General features: G+C 48.0%; 2 protein-coding genes across 3 annotated transcripts in view; one reads left to right on the forward strand and one right to left on the reverse strand.

Annotated features, from left to right (window-relative positions):
• ZNF341 (zinc finger protein 341) overlaps positions 1-2404 on the reverse strand; it is a 30475-nt gene extending 28071 nt beyond the window's left edge. Inside the window, exon 1 of one of the 2 annotated variants that reach the window (XM_044986161.1) lies at positions 2326-2404. In XM_044986161.1, the coding sequence (XP_044842096.1) occupies positions 2326-2356 (31 nt within the window). In that variant the 5' untranslated portion in view covers positions 2357-2404. Of the gene's footprint in view, positions 1-379; positions 399-2325 lie in introns of those variants that run through there. The other variant, XM_044986162.1, reaches the window with a different exon arrangement.
• Positions 2405-10215: 7811 nt separating this feature from the next.
• On the forward strand, positions 10216-17580 carry PXMP4 (peroxisomal membrane protein 4; the record flags this gene model as incomplete). Its single annotated transcript, XM_044985308.1, has 4 exons — positions 10216-10454; positions 11121-11183; positions 11924-12122; positions 12929-17580. Coding segments are annotated over 4 exons (765 nt in total), but the record flags the coding sequence as incomplete, so codon positions are not given.
• Positions 17581-17976: the final 396 nt, after the last annotated feature.

The raw sequence follows: 17976 nt of genomic DNA on the forward strand, positions 1-17976 counted from the left end.
AATGAGGTGTGAATGAGGAAGGCATGGAAGGCAGGCACCTCCAGACTGCTGCAACCCTTGGAGAGGGGATGGGAGCCAGACCAGATCAGTAGGACAGGTCAGCCACTGACTCCTCGCTCGCCTCCTCACCCCCCCCACTTCCCCGGCTCGCCTACTCAACCCCCAACACTGTCCGCCCGCTCGCCTCCTCAGCCCTCCCTCCCCTGCCGCCAGCTCACCTGCCCCCCCCCCCGCCCGCCCGCCACTGCCCGCCTCCTCAGCCCCCCAAGCCCCCTGGCTTGCCTCGTCACCCCCTGCCACTGCCCACCCACCTCTTCAGCCCCCCTCCCTCACCCGCCGCTTGCCTACTCACCCCCCACGGACCACACAGTGAGCCCACCTTCTCATCCCCCGTGGGCCACACCGTGAGCCCCCGCGGGCCGCATGCGGTCCATGGGCCGCATGTTGTGCAGGCCTGCCCTAGGACATACAGGAGCAGGATCTCCCTGGGGGCTGGGTCTCCCAGAAGAGGATGAGGTATCCCTGGCCCTCAGGGCTGGGCTGTCCCAGGAGAGGAAAGGGTCTTTCTAGCCCTGGGGTCTCCCAGCAGGGGACATGGGTGAGGGGAAGTTCCCAGGGAGGCATTGTTCCAGGTGGGCCGGGTCTCTCTGGGGGGTTTCCCAGGGTGGGGGGCTCCCTGGGGAGCACTGCTCCAGGCAAGCTGGGTCTCCTGAGCTGTTCTGGGGGCACTGCACCACACAGTCTGGGTCTCTGAAGGAGGTTCTCCAGGGGGTGGGCACTGTACCAGGCCACATTTCTAGGGGGACATGCAGAGGGTGAGAGGTCTCCCAGGGGGGGCCAAGTCGCGGAGGGTCCCCACGGTTGGGGGGCAGTGCTCCAGGTGGGCCAGGTCTTGGAGGGGTTCCTCTGGGGGGAGGGGCACTGCTCCAGGCAGGCCAGGTCTCTGGGAGGGTTCCCCAGGAGTGGGGAGGGGCACTGCTCCAGGCAGGCCAGGTCTATGGGGGGGCTTCCCCAGAGAGGTGGGGGGTACTGCTCTGGGCAGGCTGGGTTCAGGGGGGCTTCCCTAGGGGAGCGGGGTACTGCTCTGGGCAGGCTGGGTCTCTGTGGGGGGTTCCCCCAGGTTGGGGGACACTGCTCTGGATGGTTCCCCTGGGGATGAGGGGGTACTGCTCCGGGGCGTCGACGCCAGGGGTGGGTTTCCACAGAGGTGGGGGTGCACTGCTCCAGACAGTTCCCCCAGGGATGGGGGGGCACTGCTCCAGGCTGGCTGAGTCTGAGGTGCGGGGGGAGACCACTGCTCCAGGCTGGCCAGGTCTATGCCAGTGGGGGGTGTACACTGCTCCGGACGGTCCCCCCAGGGATGGGGGGGCACTGCTCCGGCTGGCCGAGTCTGGGGGCGGCACTGCTCCGGACAGTCCCCCCAGCGATGGGGGGGGCACTGCTCTGGACGCCCCCCCCAAGCAATGGGGGGGCACTGCTCCAGATGGCTCCCCAAGCAATGGGGGGGCACTACTCCAGACGGCTCCCCCAGCGACGGGGGGGGGGGGGGGCACTGCTCCGGCTGGCCGGGTCTGAGGTGGGAGGCACTGCTCCGGACGGCTCCCCCAGCCTGGGTCTGGGGGGGCACCGCTCCGGTTGGCCGGGTATGAGATGGGGGGCACTGCTCTGGCTGGCCGGGTCGGGGGGGGGGCACTGCTCCGGATGGCTCCCCCGGGGATGGGGGGGGCACTGCTCCGGATGGCCGAGTCTGAGGTGGGGGGGGCACTGCTCCAGATGGCTCCCCCGGGGGTGGAGAGCACTATTCCGGACGGTCGCCCTAGCGATGGGGGGCTGCATTGCTCCTGACGGCTCCCCTGGGAATGTGGGGGGCACTGCACCGGCTGGCCGGGTCTGGGGGGGACACTGCTCCTGACGGCTCCCCTGGGAATGTGGGGGGCACTGCCCCGGCTGGCCGGGTCGTGGGGGGCTGCACTGCTCCGGACGGCTCCCCCAGCGATGGGGGGGGCACTGCTCCGGACGGCTCCCCCGGGGATGGGGGGGGACACTGCTCCGGACGGCTCCCCCGGGGACGAGGGTGACACTGCTCCGGGCGGCTGCAGCGGGAGGATGGCGCAGCCTCCCGCCTGTGTGCGCGGCTGTTCCAGGAACCCTCCCCCGGCCGGCCGGGTTGCCTGGGGCGGCCCCGCGACCGCCGAGCCCCTGTGCAGCGGAGGGAGGGGAGGCGCCCGGCGCGGAAGAGCCGCGGCCGTGCCTGGCGCTGCGACGCCCCCGGGAGGTGCCGTGTCGGCCCCGCAGCCCGCCCGACCCGGCCTCGCAGCCCGCTACCTTCCAGCGCCTCGAATATCGTCTGCGCCATCTTGGAGCCGCGGCGGCCGGGCCCGAGCCGCCTGAACGGGCATTGTGGGAAGGGATTGGAGGCGCCGGGCCGGCCGCCAGGGGGAGCCTCGCGCCGGGGTCTGCAGGGGGTGGGCGGTGGAGCATGAAATGGGGGGTAAAGCCCCTATGGGGGAGCTGGGGTGTCCCTGTGGGAGGATGGGGTGTTCCTGTGGGGGGTAAAGCCCCTATGGGCGATGGGGTGTCCCTATGGGGGCTAGAGCTCCTATGGGGAATGGGGTGCCCAGATGGGATGTCCAGTGGGGTAAAGGCCCGATGGGGATGGGGATGGGAATGTCTATAGGGAATAAAGCCCTTATGGGGGTGCTAGAGTATCTCTGTGTGGGTAAATATCCCATGGAGGGACGTAACTACACCGACAGGACAGCTGAGCCGGCCAGGTGCAAGGACAAGTCATTGGTATTGAATGGTCACAGACACAGAACCGCCCTAGATGTGCTCAGCATGGACTGTTCAGTACCATTGAGTCAGAATGCAGAGCGCTGAGTGGGAGCAAGCGCCGAGGGGTGCATTGCTATTGGGGTTACAATAGAGAACATCCACATTAGAGCACTGAAAGGCTCCAGAATTGTAGCCCTTTAAAAAAGAGTTGCTTGGCAGAATGAAAACTGGAACCAGATACACACACAGGGATACAAATAACCTTGTGGCCATTTCCTCAACTGCCAAAGTTGGTGCCTCCCCTAATTGAAGATTTCCTGACTATACGATGCTAGCAGCGCAAGCCTGAATTCTAACCTCACTTGTTGAAATTGGTTTATTCATTTTACCAATAGCTGGTGTACTGGTCTAACTATGGATGGAGGCCTGAGTTACAACTCCATAGTTAAAGTTGAGTAAAGTAAGAGATGTTGTGTGTGTAAAAACAAAGAATCTCTCCTCCCCAAACTCACAGCACTTTTTAAGAATGAATTTGCTGAGAATATATATATAGGAACCTGTGAATTTGAGTTATAATTAATTAGAAACTTGGTCGTTTAAGAAATTTAGCATCTCATCAGTATTTTCTTTGGATCAGAATTTTAAAGGTATTTAGGTGCCTAAAAATGCAGATAGGCATCTAGTGGGATTTTTTTCAAAAGCACCCAGAGCTCTAACTCCCCAAATCAATGGGAGTTAGACCCCTAGGTACATTTGAAAATCCCACTAGATGTCCATCTGCATCTTTAGGAAACTAAATACCTTTAAAAAACAGGCCCTTTGTCTTGGATGGTCTTAAAAATGGAATAACAGACTTTAGAGGTTCCATATGGTTAAACAAAACAGATCTTGTGCATAGGCTATATTTGAGGAAATTGGGGTATAAATAGGCTAAAGGTGGGATCCACAAATGTACTTAAATGCCTGAGTCCTGCTGTTAGACACCACTGCAATCCATAGAACTCCCGCTCATTCTCTAACCCTGTAGGTTCCTAATTTGCTCAGTGCCTGCGTTTTTGTAGTAAAAATCCCAGGATACAGATGTTTCAGCCTCTAAGCATACACACTGCAGCCCCATTCTAGAGATCCCACCCTAAGTGATTAGCAATTGTATCTAATTACTATAATTGTATTAGCAGCAAAGAGTCTTGTGGCACCTTATAGACTACCAGACGTTTTGGAGCGTGAGCTTTCGTGGGTGAATACCCACTTTGTCGGACTTGCATCCGACGAAGTGGGTATTCACCCACGAAAGCTCACGCTCCAAAATGTCTGTTAGTCTATAAGGTGCCACAAGAGTCTTTGCTGCTTTTACAGATCCAGACTAACACGGCTACCCCTCTTATAATTGTATTGGCTACAGAGAAGCTCAAGACAACAACTCAGGTAGTTTTTAATTGGAGTCACTGTGATAGCCTATATAGTTTAACCGTCCCTCCTCTACAGCTAATTGACATTCAACAGGTCTACTGGTTGTAATGACTCAGTTGAATGAGACTGGACGTGTGTCAAAAGTTCTCATTGGTAGATTAAGACTCAGCTTCTACGGCTGCATATTAGCTTGGGTGTCAGTGCTTGAAATAATAACTACTGTGCCCTCTAGTGATAACATGCAGGAACTACAACCACCAAAGAGCATTAATCATCATTGTGATTACTGCATCATGTCATTACAGGGCAGAGCTAAGGTTTTGGGGGTGTCTTAACTGTGCATTTCTTACCTTAACACGTTTGGGTTTCTTTTAAGTTTAACCTTAATTGTGAATAATGCTAAGATTTATAATGCTTGGTTTTGGGATAATTACAGCATCCTTGTAATGTTATTTACTCTTAACTAATAGATACATTCTCAACCTTGGTTCTATTTTAACATAGTTTGTTGTCCGTGAATGATATAGGAGATCTCAAACTGCTTCATTTTGCAGACCACTGTGTGAAAAACCCAGCTTCCCTCCCACCACCTGTCCCCCACTGCTTGTTTCTCAAAATATTTCAGTATGCTGGCCACCAGGAACGACCCTTCAGGCTACAGCTTGACCATTTAGAGTCAAATGCTGGTCCTGTTGAAGTCACTGATAAAAGTCCCAGTGGCCTTAATAGGACCAGCATTTGGCCCTTAGTGGAGGGATGTCCAACAAAGCACCAACAAGTTATGCAGTGACGGCTTCCAAGGAGCTCAAGAACAGTATCAGCTACATTTACTGCTAGTAAAAATAGATACCCAGGACTAGAATACTTGCTGATGCGTGTATTTTCCCTGTGGAATAGAAACTGCTTGTTGGTTCAATTCAAGCAGTAAAAACCAGCAGTTATAGAGAGAGGATGACAAATGTTCAACCTGAGAGCTAAATATGATCCCTTTAAGAATCCTGAAATGATTATATTTGGCCCTCTGGCTGCACTTTGGGTGTTCCTAATTTAGGCCCCATTTACACGATAGATGTTGCCACTTTTAATCACTGCTAAACACATGGTATTGCCCTGACCATGTTATAACACATTTTGATCTTGCCTGTGTTGATAAGACCAAAACAAGTTATAATCAGTTATAACCCTGCCCTTAGTCTGAGCTCCCATCGTGACAGTTGCTGATACCCCCCTGTGAACTGCTGCAATCAACTTTGTCTCCATCCCTCAGCAACATCAGAAAAGTCCTTCTAAAGATGATGCAGGCCATAACTCTTTCCCAACCCTCCTAATGTACACATGCAATAAGAGGACAGAAAGATTCAGACTCAGAGCCTTGCATGAGAGAGCCCTCAGGGCAGAACAGCAATTGGCCAGTACCACCTTTGAGTTCTCTCAGAAAAATGTAACTTGAAACCAGTGGGGGAATGGCGGCAGCATTACTGTATCTGATGGGGGGTGAGGTGCTGGATTCTTCCTCTGGAAGACACATTGATATGAGAAGGGAAGCTTGTGCTGCCATGACCTCTGCTGTTGGGTTTGCCATCTTTTTGGTGTTTGCGTTTCCAGACATAGTTGTTCTGGGATGATTATGTCGTAACAGCACAACATAGCAAATCAATGAGATGATGATGTAAACTTTCTCATACAGTAGAGGGAACACGCTGGCAAAATCCATTAAGCCTGTTGAGTGCTGCAACAGTGAAACTGGCTGATTCCACAGTTCAGGATGATAATGAAATTGATTGATCCTATCATGAAATTGGCTGGAGGTAGAATCAGGCCAAACCTAGACAGAGCCAAAGTGATGAAATTGACTGATACCACCATATATTTAGTTAGGTTTTATTGTTTTATTATTATTCTGTGTTTATACAGCACCTGGCACAATGGGGTCCTGGACCATGATTAGGTGCTATGGTAATACACATAACAACATAGTAACTGACCAATCATAGGGGCTTCTTGGTAGAATAGACGGATCCAGACTTATGCCAGTAAAATTGGTAGAGCTGGTAAGGGTCATAATGAGGAAATTGGCTAATTCTAAACAGGGCTTTGTCAGTAGATTTACCTGAAGGGGTAAAGAGATGAGCAACAAAAATTATTAGATGTATGGAAAGACTTCCGTATGAAGAGAGACTGAAAAGACTGAACTGCTTAGAAAAGAGATGAATAAGAGGGCATATGACAAAAGGTATACACAATAACGCAGGGCATAAAGAAGGTAAATGAAGTGCTTCTATTAAACTTTTCTCTAAACAAGAATAAGAGGTTATTCAATAAAACTAGACTTTTAGGATTAGAGTTTTATTGGTAAATGTTGGTAAACATTGATTTCACTGTACACACACAAAGTGATGAAAAAATATTCCTATCGATAATAATAGAAATTTACAGTTAGGCAAAATAAGAAAAATGCTGCTTGAGAACTTAGTGGAGTCCGACCTTAATGTGTATAAAACATGTTTTAATGTCAACATTATCAGAGCTGATTTAAAGATATTTACTTTCTATATTTTGCTATGTGATGTTAACAATTTATATCGAGTTTATAAAACTTTAACTTTTTGAATCTCAGCATTTACTGTCATTATTATCTGCCTCTTCCATAATTTCTTACAACTGTGAAAATGTAAATAGATAAAAATAAAAGCTTAAAACCAATAATTCTACACAACTACAAAAAATTAATCTAAAAATATGCTTAAAAATAAACATTGATATTATCTGTCAAAATTAGAATAAAATAAAAATCAGAATCTGCCAAGCCTAGAGAGAAAGAATACATTTAAAACTGACTAAAAGACAACCTTTTCAGGTTTAAATTTTTTTATTATGATGATGTTTAAAAAAAGAAGTGAAGAGTACAGAGCTTAAGTGTAGAAGTTTCTGGTTATCAGGAAATAACGTACAGATTATCAAAGGGTGTGAAATTCAATTTAAGATCAAATGGCATAAGGAATACATAATCTGCAATATCCCCGATTGGGGGTAAAAGGTTAATGGTTCAAAGTACAGACATTGAGATATGGGGGTATGTTGTTCATATAATGGCTATGTTCAGGTGCGGAGTATAATGAGTGGATATGATGATGAGGATGGATTGACCCTCATTTGGTGAGATTTAACATTCAATGAGTTTATGGTTCCAGTTCATATGGTCCAACAGACAGGGCCGGCTCCAGAGCCCAGTGGGGCAAGCAGCCGCGTGGGGCGGCCCTTTCCCGGGGGGGCGGCAGGCTGGGCCGGCAGTCCTGCTGCAGTCATGCCTGCGGGAGGTCCACCGGAGCCCCGGGAGCAGCGGACCTGCCGCAGGCATGACTGCGGACGGTTCGCTGGTCCCGCGGCTCGGCTGGACCTCCCACAGGCATGACTGCAGCAGCTCAACCGGAGCTGCCGGACCAGCGAACCGCCCGCAGCTGCGGGAGGTTCAGCCGAGCCGCATGACCAGCGGACCCTCCGCAGTCATGCCCGCGGGAGGTCCGCTGCTCCCGTGGCTCGGGGGCGCCTCCCGGGCATGACTGCTTGGGGCGGCCAAATTTGTAGAGCCGCCCCTGCCAACAGACAAAGTCTCTCGGTCCCTTTCTCATAGTCAATGCACAATGTCACTCTGGCTCACGCCTCCTGGTACCGTCGGTGGCTGGTGATGTGTTTAGTGTAGATGTCCCTGGACCATCGGATGGAGTCTGAGATCGCGAGGCGCCGCAAGAACCATGCATAGCATCAACTGATCCCGCAGGTCCACAGCACACGCTTGTTCCAGGTGTAAGCGGGGGAATGGTCCCGCTATTGTGGGGAACTTTCCTGGCTTCTGCACTACCCCGGTGAAGTGGGCTAGCGAAAGGATCTGAGTCCTCGCTCCCACTTCCTTTACCCAGAGGCCTCCCTGCCCTTGAGGACTCCCCTTCCACTCTCCTGTCTGGCAGACTCCTCGTAACCCCAACAAGGCTGGGCCCAGGATTCCTAGGGGGCTCGACCCCCAACCCTGCTGTGGTCACCTAGAACAGGGGCTAGGGTGTCCCCACTCCGGGGTACTCTCTCTCTGCACCTGCGCACATCCCTGACCCACTGATCACATCATACAATTTAAAGCAAATACAAGTTATTTAATTAACACTTAATTTAAAAAAAGAATAAGAAAAAATGGGAAAGGTTACAGGAAAACACATCACCCTGCTCTGTGGCAGGGAACATCACAAACAGTTTCTCTGAAAGGTCAGGGCAGTTCACAGTCTGTTCCTTGTAGGTCCCAGGCCTCCTTCTCAGGTCCTGGCTGTGCTGCAGGGATGCTGTGGGTCAGACACTTGCTCTGGCGGTGGCCACACACTCTCAGGCTCTGGGTGGCAGGACCCTTCTCTCCAGCATCACCCCCGCCCTGTCAGGGTTACGATCCCCCTCCCAGTCTGGCCTGCAGGGCCTCTTGGCTGAGGTATCTCCCTGCGCTGGGCCCACTGCCCGGGGTCCCCCTCGCTCTCCCCAGCTGCTCACCGCACCCAGCTCCGGACTGCTCCAGCTCCAGCTCCGCTCTGCCTCAGCACGGCTGCTGCTGCTGCTCTGACTCCAGCTCCCTGGACTGCTTCTCTGGCCTCTCTGGCTCCAGTTGCTACCACTCTGCTCCCAAGGCAGGGCTGCTCTGCAGGCTGCTTCTGTGACTCTGCTCTGAGCTCTCATCTGCTTCCTGGGCTGCTTGTCTGGCCTTTTTGGGCTGCAGCTCCGCTCCCATCAGCTTAGCTTGGGGCCCTGCTCTCTCTCCTTAGCTCGGCCCCACTCCATCTGACTCAGACAAATTCAGCTCACACGGAGGACGGGACCCCCTGGCCTCCTGACTCCTTGATTAGCCTGCCCGCCCTGTCAATCAGGCTGGCCTGGAGCACTGGCCTCTCCACATTGTTCCTGGAGACTGTCAGTCTCAGGCTCCTGATTTCCCATCGACCACTCCCTTTTTAGTGCTGGGAGCTAGCAACCAAACACCCACACTGAATGTTAGTAAGGGGGCAACAGTCCCCTTACACAGGGGTTCCAGGCGCCCAGGGCTCCGACAATCAGGGCATCCATCTGCACCTCGAAGCCCTTCACTCTCAGGATGTAGGCCAGGGGAATGTAACACAATGCACAATTAGCCTGTGGAACTCGCTGCCACTGGGCAACATTGAGCCAATGTGTTTCAGAGAATTCAAAAAAAGACCAGACATGTAATGAGACCATCAGTGGTTATACTGGAGAGAATACTTTTCTTTTAGAATCAGAGGGGTAGCCATGTTAGTCTGGATCTGTAAAAGCAGCAGAGAGTCTTGTGGCACCTTATAGACTAACAGACGTTTGGGAGCATGAGCTTTCGTGGGTGAATACCCACTTCGTCGGATGCAAGTATTCACCCACGAAAGCTCATGCTGCAAAATGTCTGTTAGTCTATAAGGTGCCACAGGATTCTTTGCTGCTTTCTTTTAGAAGGACGCTAAACTCTTTTACATCAGGCCACAAATCCATCACTAAGTGGCAGAGGTTAAGAAGAGACTTCCCTTGGGACAGGTTATTCCCTTCATGCCCAGCACAAGGTTTCTGTGTCACCCCCTGAGCGACTGGTACTTGGCCAGGTCAGACACAGGGCACGAGCCTGGGGCACCACAGCCCGACCCTCCCCAGCCATGCCTGTGGCCCAGCAGGGGCTGTGCTGGTGGGATGGGCCGGGGACCCCAGTGGCTGTGACACGCCTTAGGGTCCAGGGACGGAGCTTCCAGCTCCACTGACAGCAAAGGAGCCACCCCCTTGGCTGCCAGCCAGCCAGCCAGCGCAACAACCCACATTGGAAGAGGGTAGCTTCTTCTCTGGCCAGAGGAGAGGACAGTCTGTGATTGGCTGCAGTATAGGGACCTTTTCCCAATAGCAAGATCACTTTCGATGTCTCCGCCTTGAAGGGGCAGGGCACAGTCTCCCATTAGTCAGTAGATTTGACGGACAGTTGAGGCAGCCTATGCGAGGGTGATGGGTTGAGCTCGCTCTGTGCGGACGCGGAACCTTTCCTTGGTGGCGTCTGCTTTCCGCACGGACCCTGTTTACCGGATTTCCCATTGGCTCTGTGCGCTACCGAAGCGGTCCCCCGGTCGGAGCGTCGCTGCAATGGGGGCCCAGGCGATGCTCAAGACCCTGCTTTACACCGTCAACTCCCTGCTGCAGCAGCGCAGATACCGCGCGGCGCTGGCCGTGCTCAAGGGCTTCCGGAACGGAGCGGTGTAAGCCGGGGGGGGGGGAGGCACCCTTGTACCTACTGCCGTGCTACGGTGCGGGGCCCTCCTCCCCCCGGCCCGGGCTGTGCCTGGCGGGGGGCTCTTCCCCCCGCCCCCGTCCCCCTCCGGGCTGTATCTGTGAGAGGGGCGCTCTCTCCTCCGCGGATCGCGGATGCATGTGGATCCCAATTTTTTATCTAAAGCCCTGCAAATCTGCAGAGATCCACGGATCATTTTTGCAGATCAGATACAGATTTTGTATCTGTGCAGGGCTCTATGGATGCATTCATCACTTTTTTTTTTTTTGTAAAGTCGCTAATGCCCTTTTTCAAGTGCTCAGAGCTAGTATTTCTTTATTTACTTCAGTTGAGGTGGTTTGCTTTTATTCCCATTTGGAATGTGTTATGTCTAATTACCTTCGTTATTTTTAAGTTACAGTTTCTTAGCCTGTGGCTGTTTGGCTGTAAATACTGTATAAATAAAAAATAAAGCTACTGACCCATTGATTGAATTATCAGGCGATGTATTGAAATTGACTTAAGCTGATCAACCAATGACTTGTGGTTTATTTCCACTATAATATAAGGATTAAAAGATCAGTAGTTGGCTTACAGTAATAAAAAGCTCTCTGAAAACATTGTGTGTTTGCATATAATAATTTTTCTCTTGCAGCTATGGAGCAAAGATCCGTGCCCCCCATGCTCTGGTGATGACCTTTCTCTTCAAGAGTGGAAGGTACAGACAGCTCTTCCTTCCTAGCATTCTCTGTAAGGATGAGAGTATGCTACAGCCATCCATCTTTTAAAAGTGAACCCTTTGAAAACACCAGACATGTTCAGATCAAATACTTGTTTTCATAACTAAATGGGAAAATCTCACAATGTGACTTTTAAAAAATGCAAATGACAAGCAGAATGCAGCCTGTTGTTTCAGAGGTTCAGGAAGCTGATATCTCAGCGCTGAGCTAGGCCTTGGTTATACAGTATTGGGGATTTTTCCCAGAGGGCCAGTCACCAGTACAATTTGGGCAGAAAAGGAGAACTGCCGTTAGCCCCAGTGGGGCTTACCTTGTTTCAAGCAGGGTCAAACTGCACTAGTGCAAAATGTGTAGACAAGGAAAGCCACCGGGCGATTTAGCTGATGCAGCTGCTCCAATGGCTGGCTGTCAATTTCTGGAATGATGGTAAATCATCAGTGTACACAGAGACCTAGACTGGATTCTGATCAGTGACCTGGCAGTGAAATGAGCCATCCTCAAAGCTTTGTTTTTGTTGAGCCCATCCAGAAAAGAAAAGTATTACAGTAGTGTCTTTGGCCTAACCAAGAACAGGCCCCATTGTGCCAGGTCCTGTACACACAGTGGTTGATTGTTCTTGACCCAAAAACCTTAGTCTAAGTAGACAAGGTACCAGCAGAGTGAACAATGTGATGATCACGTTATTGCTTTGCTAACGTTTGTTTGTTCCTTTGCTCAGTTTAAGAGAGAAACTGAAAGCGATTGCTCAGGCCACATACACTCATTCCCGAAACCTGGCGTATTTTGTGTTCACTTACAAGGGGCTGATGGCGCTGCAATCCCGACTACAGGGAAAGAACTTTCAGTTGCACTCCTTCGTGGCAGCCTGTGTTGGGGGCTGGTTAGTGTTTGGTGAAAACAATCATATCAACAGCCAGGTAAACAAATGTATTTGTGGAGTTTGATCTTTCTGACCTTGCCAAAAAACATCATCATATTGTGTACCAGCTAGTTTGATTTTTAAAAACAAAAAAAGACTGATGCTGTAATGTGATATGGCCACTCTTCATATTTAGCTCGCTTACTGTCAAAGCCTAGAGGAAAACAGTTTGCATCAGTGGGTAGTACACACAGCATTGGGAGCCAGGTGACCTGCCTTGTATTCCCAGTTCTGCCACTGACTCGCTGGACACGCACTAACTTGCACTGATTTAACTGAAGTTGTGATTTGAAACTGATATAGCTGAACTGCCACAGAACTCTCTTTGGACACGCTTAATTTGATTTAAACCTGGCTTATATTTGTTTAACTGACGTAGTAAAATGTACAGTTTCAGGTTATACCAATATAAACGGTATGAAACTGATATAAGTGTGCCCATGCAGTTTATCTAAATTGGATTTTAAAATGAAAATGCGGAGCCAATTGACTGAGCTCTTTCACGCCACCTTGTGAAGTGTATTAGTAGCAGCAGCAGCATCTACTGCTAATACAACTGATCTTCCAGGTGATAGATGTTGTACCAGATGAAACCTATATCTCAGCAGAACTAGAGTGCCAATGAACAAAGCAGGACAGTTAGGAGGATACAAACACACACTACAGTGTTGAAGGCAATTAGCTAGTAAACTATGGTCAGATATTTAACCTTTCCTATGACTTTAACTTCCAAGTTGCTTGATTTGGTCAGATTTGATAGCCATGTTACTAGACTAATATTCCTTGGGTTTTCTCTTTATATAGATAAACATGTACCTGCTGTCTCGTATTCTGTTTGGCTTGTCCCGACTGGCAGTGGAGAAAGGTTATATCCCAGAACCCAAGCAGGACCCTTTCCCGATCTTTGCTGCTGTGACTTGGGGGATAGTTCTGTGGCTCTTTGAATATCATCGGCACACTCTCCAACCTTCTCTGCAGTCTTCCATGACTTACCTGTATGACGACAGTAATGTATGGCATGACATTTCGGACTTCCTCATTTATAACAAAAGCAACGCTCAAAAGTAATTTGCTAATGCCCAGCGATCTTTGAATACTGGCTTCCAGCAACAACGGGGAAAGGATTTTCTGCTGCCCTTGATTGACGCACTTTTTATTATTAGGATCTGTCAGACAAATTTCCCTCTTGTTTCTTGGCCAAAATGTTGTGAGTAACCTAATGATCTTTTCTTGGCTCTCTATTGGCCACACAGCGACTCTATAGAAACCTGTCCCAGTGCCACAACGAGCGCAAAATGTTCCTGGATTAATTTGATTTCAAAAAACCTTTTCTAGAAGAGACCTTATGTTCCCTACATTGTAATAGTTAATTACTTCTAAAGAATGCACTGATTTTAAACACTGACAGCTCGAAAGTAAACTGTGCATATAGTTTATATGTTACTGAAACAAAATATGCAGTAGGGGACTAATGGAATGCTTATGTGCTAGAAATGCCTCTCACGACCACTGTGTTAGCAGAGGAAGGAATGCAGTGATTTCCAGCCATACGTCTCTATATGTTGGGTCTTTCTGTGAGCTGATATATTTATCTGTCTTCTGCTGTGTCATGTCAGAAGAAGGTCCTGATTTCTTTGAAGTATTGGAAATCCAGACTAAACAAGCTGTTTCTTCAGTGAGTTTTCTGTGCAGTTTGCCACCACGTAGGTAATAGGATGTTCGCATTTAAAAGCATTGGGCTTCTTTCGGACAGACATGGTACATCATGCTTTGAATCACCATTTATAATCAGTCTTTGTCATCCCTTTGGATTATCTAATGCAGGATGTTTCGTTAATTATTCCCCCTATTTAATTACAGCATCTTTTTATTTCTGTGCCTTGGACTATGAATTGCATACAGTAGAGAGAACTAACCAAATCCATTGTAATAAGATTTTACAAGTGAAGGATTAAAAGAGGTTGAGCCCATCGTGTGCAAATCCATGGTGTTACTTTCCCGTCCTGTCCCCTGGAAGGAGAATATATCAGTGTAAATTGAAGCTACCATTGATCTTAGCCAAAAGGTTAATATTTTACACTGGACCTAGTCAAAAACACTCCTTTAATTGTTCAGACTACTAGATCATATACTGAATACTTGAGTTGGACCAGTGATCAGTATTTCATGATTCAGGCATTTATGGTTTGCAAGAATTAGTGACTAGTTCTGATATTTTTCTATATAAAATCTATCACTCTAATAAAAATCACAGTTTTACTTTTTTTAATTTCTCAAATTACAGGCAAATTCTTGCTTCTGTAAAATCACTATCTTCATCTACATAGGTGGCTGATATCTTTGCTTTGCTTATGTTTTGTCAGCAGAATGCTGCACTTTAATTGGAATTAAAGTGTCTTTGATAATGTTCAGAGTTCTTAGTGTAGAAAAAAGATTGTGTGTTTTGCTAACTCCTTGTGTGATGATATTTTTGAAGAGATTTCAGAAAATCTCTTCCAAATCTATGACCTGATAGCTATGGTATAATTGACCAAAATCTTCAGAAAAAAATTATCAGGTTTATAAATTACCATTGGTTACTTCATTAATTACATACACTTGTAAAACAAGACATGAAGACAGCCACCTATGTGAGCCAACTAAATTTCTGTTGGTGATAATTATATCAGATCTGAAGCTCTGTAGTTACCTGCCAGACACTTGTAGTTGAGTGTTAAGCTGTTCAAGGAACTGCTTGTTGCAGTTCAGCTGGTCATTTTTATGCTCTGGCATTATCTCCATCTCTTTCATGACTGTATAACCAAACTCCTGTCAGCTAGAGTTCTAGCCGCATCCCAGCAGTACCTGCAAAAATCCCTTCTCCCTAGGAATGTATCACTAACTTCACTTCCATGGTAAATCATATCTGAGCCTCAAACCAGCTGCAGCTCTGATTCACAGAGCCAGCTGCTGCCATCAGAAACCAAACTGGAATTACGTAGAACTTGCTACTGTGGTGAATCAGTGGCCGTTAGCTGTGCTTTTTAAAGACAGTTGTTTTCCTGCTCTGTGTGGGTAGGACATTAGGCTGCAACTCTCTCCCTTTTCCAGGGAAGTAATTGGAACAATTCTTCATTGGTACCAGCACACATCATTTTTATTAAAGCCAGATAGATGGCAATGAAGCCCTTATGCCACTGATGTGATAGAACAATACCAGTGTGTAATAGGGAAGTGAACTAGAAGTAATTTGTCTGTCTGTTGCAGACTTCTGAATACATACGTTACATTCATCCTCTCCCCCACCCCCCAATGTATTGTCTGGGGAATTCAGTCTTCTGTTTGTGTTCTTCCTTTTATTAGCATTAAAACCAAACAGAAATAAGGAGATAGTTGTGAAACCATCTGCTAAACAGCCAGCCACCCAAGAATGAGAAAGGGAGACCCTGTTTTTCCAATCCTGATCTCTGTAAATCAAAACCCATGAAAACAATTCATGTTTTTCATAACCCAAAGTTGGATTGTTGCTTCTAATCAGGGGCAAAATTATGTGAGGAACTTACCACGACGTCAGGGAAGGCTCAGCACTGTGTAGGATGAGACCTTGGTTTGCCAGGACTCCCTTGCAAACAAAGCTGTGCAGTAGCAGGTTGGTGTATCTCTGGAATATCAGTATGCAGAACAAAGAGAGAGAAGCCAGAGGACATTTTAAATGTGATACTTGAACACTTTTCAAAGTTGGCTCAAATCTTCTTCCCCAAATTGGTTCAAACCATGAAGGAAATTAAACATCTGAGCCATTTAAATGCTGAGGAAAACCAAATATCCTAACAGTACATGATTTAACAAAGTTTTCACAGACCAAGCTTTCTGTGAAGAATGCTTCCATTGACTTAGTTACTGTTGCAGAGGGAGGTAGTGTTCCTACACCAATGGGAAAAACCCCTTCCACATTAGTATAGGCTGTGTCTACACTATGAGGTTATACCAGAATAATTACAGTGCTAGGGTTATGCCAATATAACCCCATAGTGTAGACATGGCGTTAATGTTGCAGAGGGATGTCTTCAGGGTTTGTATATGCGAGTAGGGGAGCAATCTAAATGGATTCAGGATATTTGAGTGACTTTATGCCACTGACAACCTATCTGGTCCTTGGATAGCAGCACAGTACCTAAGGCAGAAGGGCATTTCTGAAGGGGAAAATCTATGCTTGTCAGTTGTCACTTTAGAGGCAGGAGAGAATTCTGAGAAGTGCTTACAAACATTGCAGTTGTTGTAACACACTGTGTGCATAGCATGTTGATAAACTAACTACTAACTAGCGTATCTATCCAAATACTAAATATACTAAATTCTAGAATGGCCAAAGAGCACAGGTCAGAGGGTGATGTGGAAAGGAGGCCTGATGACTGTAGCGCTGTATGACTTTCTATCTCCTAGCCCTCTGGGTTAGAGCAGACCTCAAACTGCTCTCAAAAACTTGAGCCTTGTTGCAGTGGCCACAAGAGGCCAAAACAGAGCCCAGAATCAGCAGCCATGTTCCCTTTTCTCCAGCCACAGCCCTCCATCAACTCTCCACTGCCTGAGAATCACCCTTACACTCAAGTGATCCTTCTGGGCCAAGTAAGCCACCCACATGGGAGGCTTACACTGGTAATGCAGGCAAAGAAGCCCCCTCAGTCCTGAGGATTTGGCTCATTGTCTGTAGACTTAAGCCCACTTACCCTTAGTGGAAATTCCCTTCTATTAGAAGAAATGTCTGTTCTCCAAACACATATGTTCCGACTCAATACAAATGTGATCTCTTAATATCAAACAGTAAACTGGTTCCTATTTGCCATTGGAAAAGCTCATTTCCTGGGTCAAGCTGATGTCTGTGCTATTTCTAATATTGACTTTGAAATACAGCCGGCAGGAGAAAGCAGAACTTGCTGTGAATTTTCAGTGCACACGATTATGTGGGTCTGATAACTAAAATGAGTGTTCTGTAGCATGAGGGGCTTTTGCTGTCCATTTTCTACATTTGTATGTCTGCCTTGTAACATGGGCAAAGGGGGGTCACTAAGTGCAACAGATGCTGTAACTAGAGAATTGTTTTTACGCTTTTCAGTCTATCTCCCTGTATTTTTGTTTACAATTATTGTATGGGAAACTGTCACACACTGAAACCCTAGCGAATGTTTTGATAATCTAGAATGCATTAAGCACATAATCTCAGGTGATTTATTTTAGTTATACTGGTTAGAGTGCTAAGGGGGAAGTCTTGCTTGTAAAACAATAGCATTGCGGTAAAGAAAGAGATGGCAGTTAGTAGACGTATCTGCCTCAACCGCCATAAAACATCTTTTCCATCCTATGGACAATGTGTCAGTCCCGTGCAGATATCCCATTTGCCTCTCTTGAGCACAGTTTCTATATAATGCATCTTTGGAGAGGATAATGTTTTGCAGTCTTTAATAAATAAATAAATAAATTGTCCATCTGTTTTAAATTCTCGTGTTAAGTGATTGAAATTGGTTTTAAGTCAGGTAAAGTTTAATTGCTGAGTATCCTTAATGCTATGTAAAGGTATACTATGCGGAAAAAGTGTAATCCTGGAGCCATTTGTGTTGCACATTACCCAGTCCTGTAGCCAGTGCCAAGGTTGGAGAGGTTAACCTCCCTGACTCATAACAATGGTATTGTTGGCTGGCTGGCTGGGGGAGGATATTGGCTGCAGAGATGAGCTGGGGTTAAAATTTACCTGTATTTTTGGTAGCATGAACCTTCTCACATTTTAGCAGCTGTGAATGTTGGCAGCAACATGCCTGACTGCTGCTGTGATTCATCTCCGCCTAACATTAGGGAAGGAGGTGGGCTCTCCTGGGCTA

The sequence above is a fragment of the Mauremys mutica genome, chromosome 13 (assembly GCF_020497125.1).
Source record: "Mauremys mutica isolate MM-2020 ecotype Southern chromosome 13, ASM2049712v1, whole genome shotgun sequence".
Taxonomy (NCBI): Eukaryota; Metazoa; Chordata; order Testudines; family Geoemydidae; genus Mauremys; species Mauremys mutica.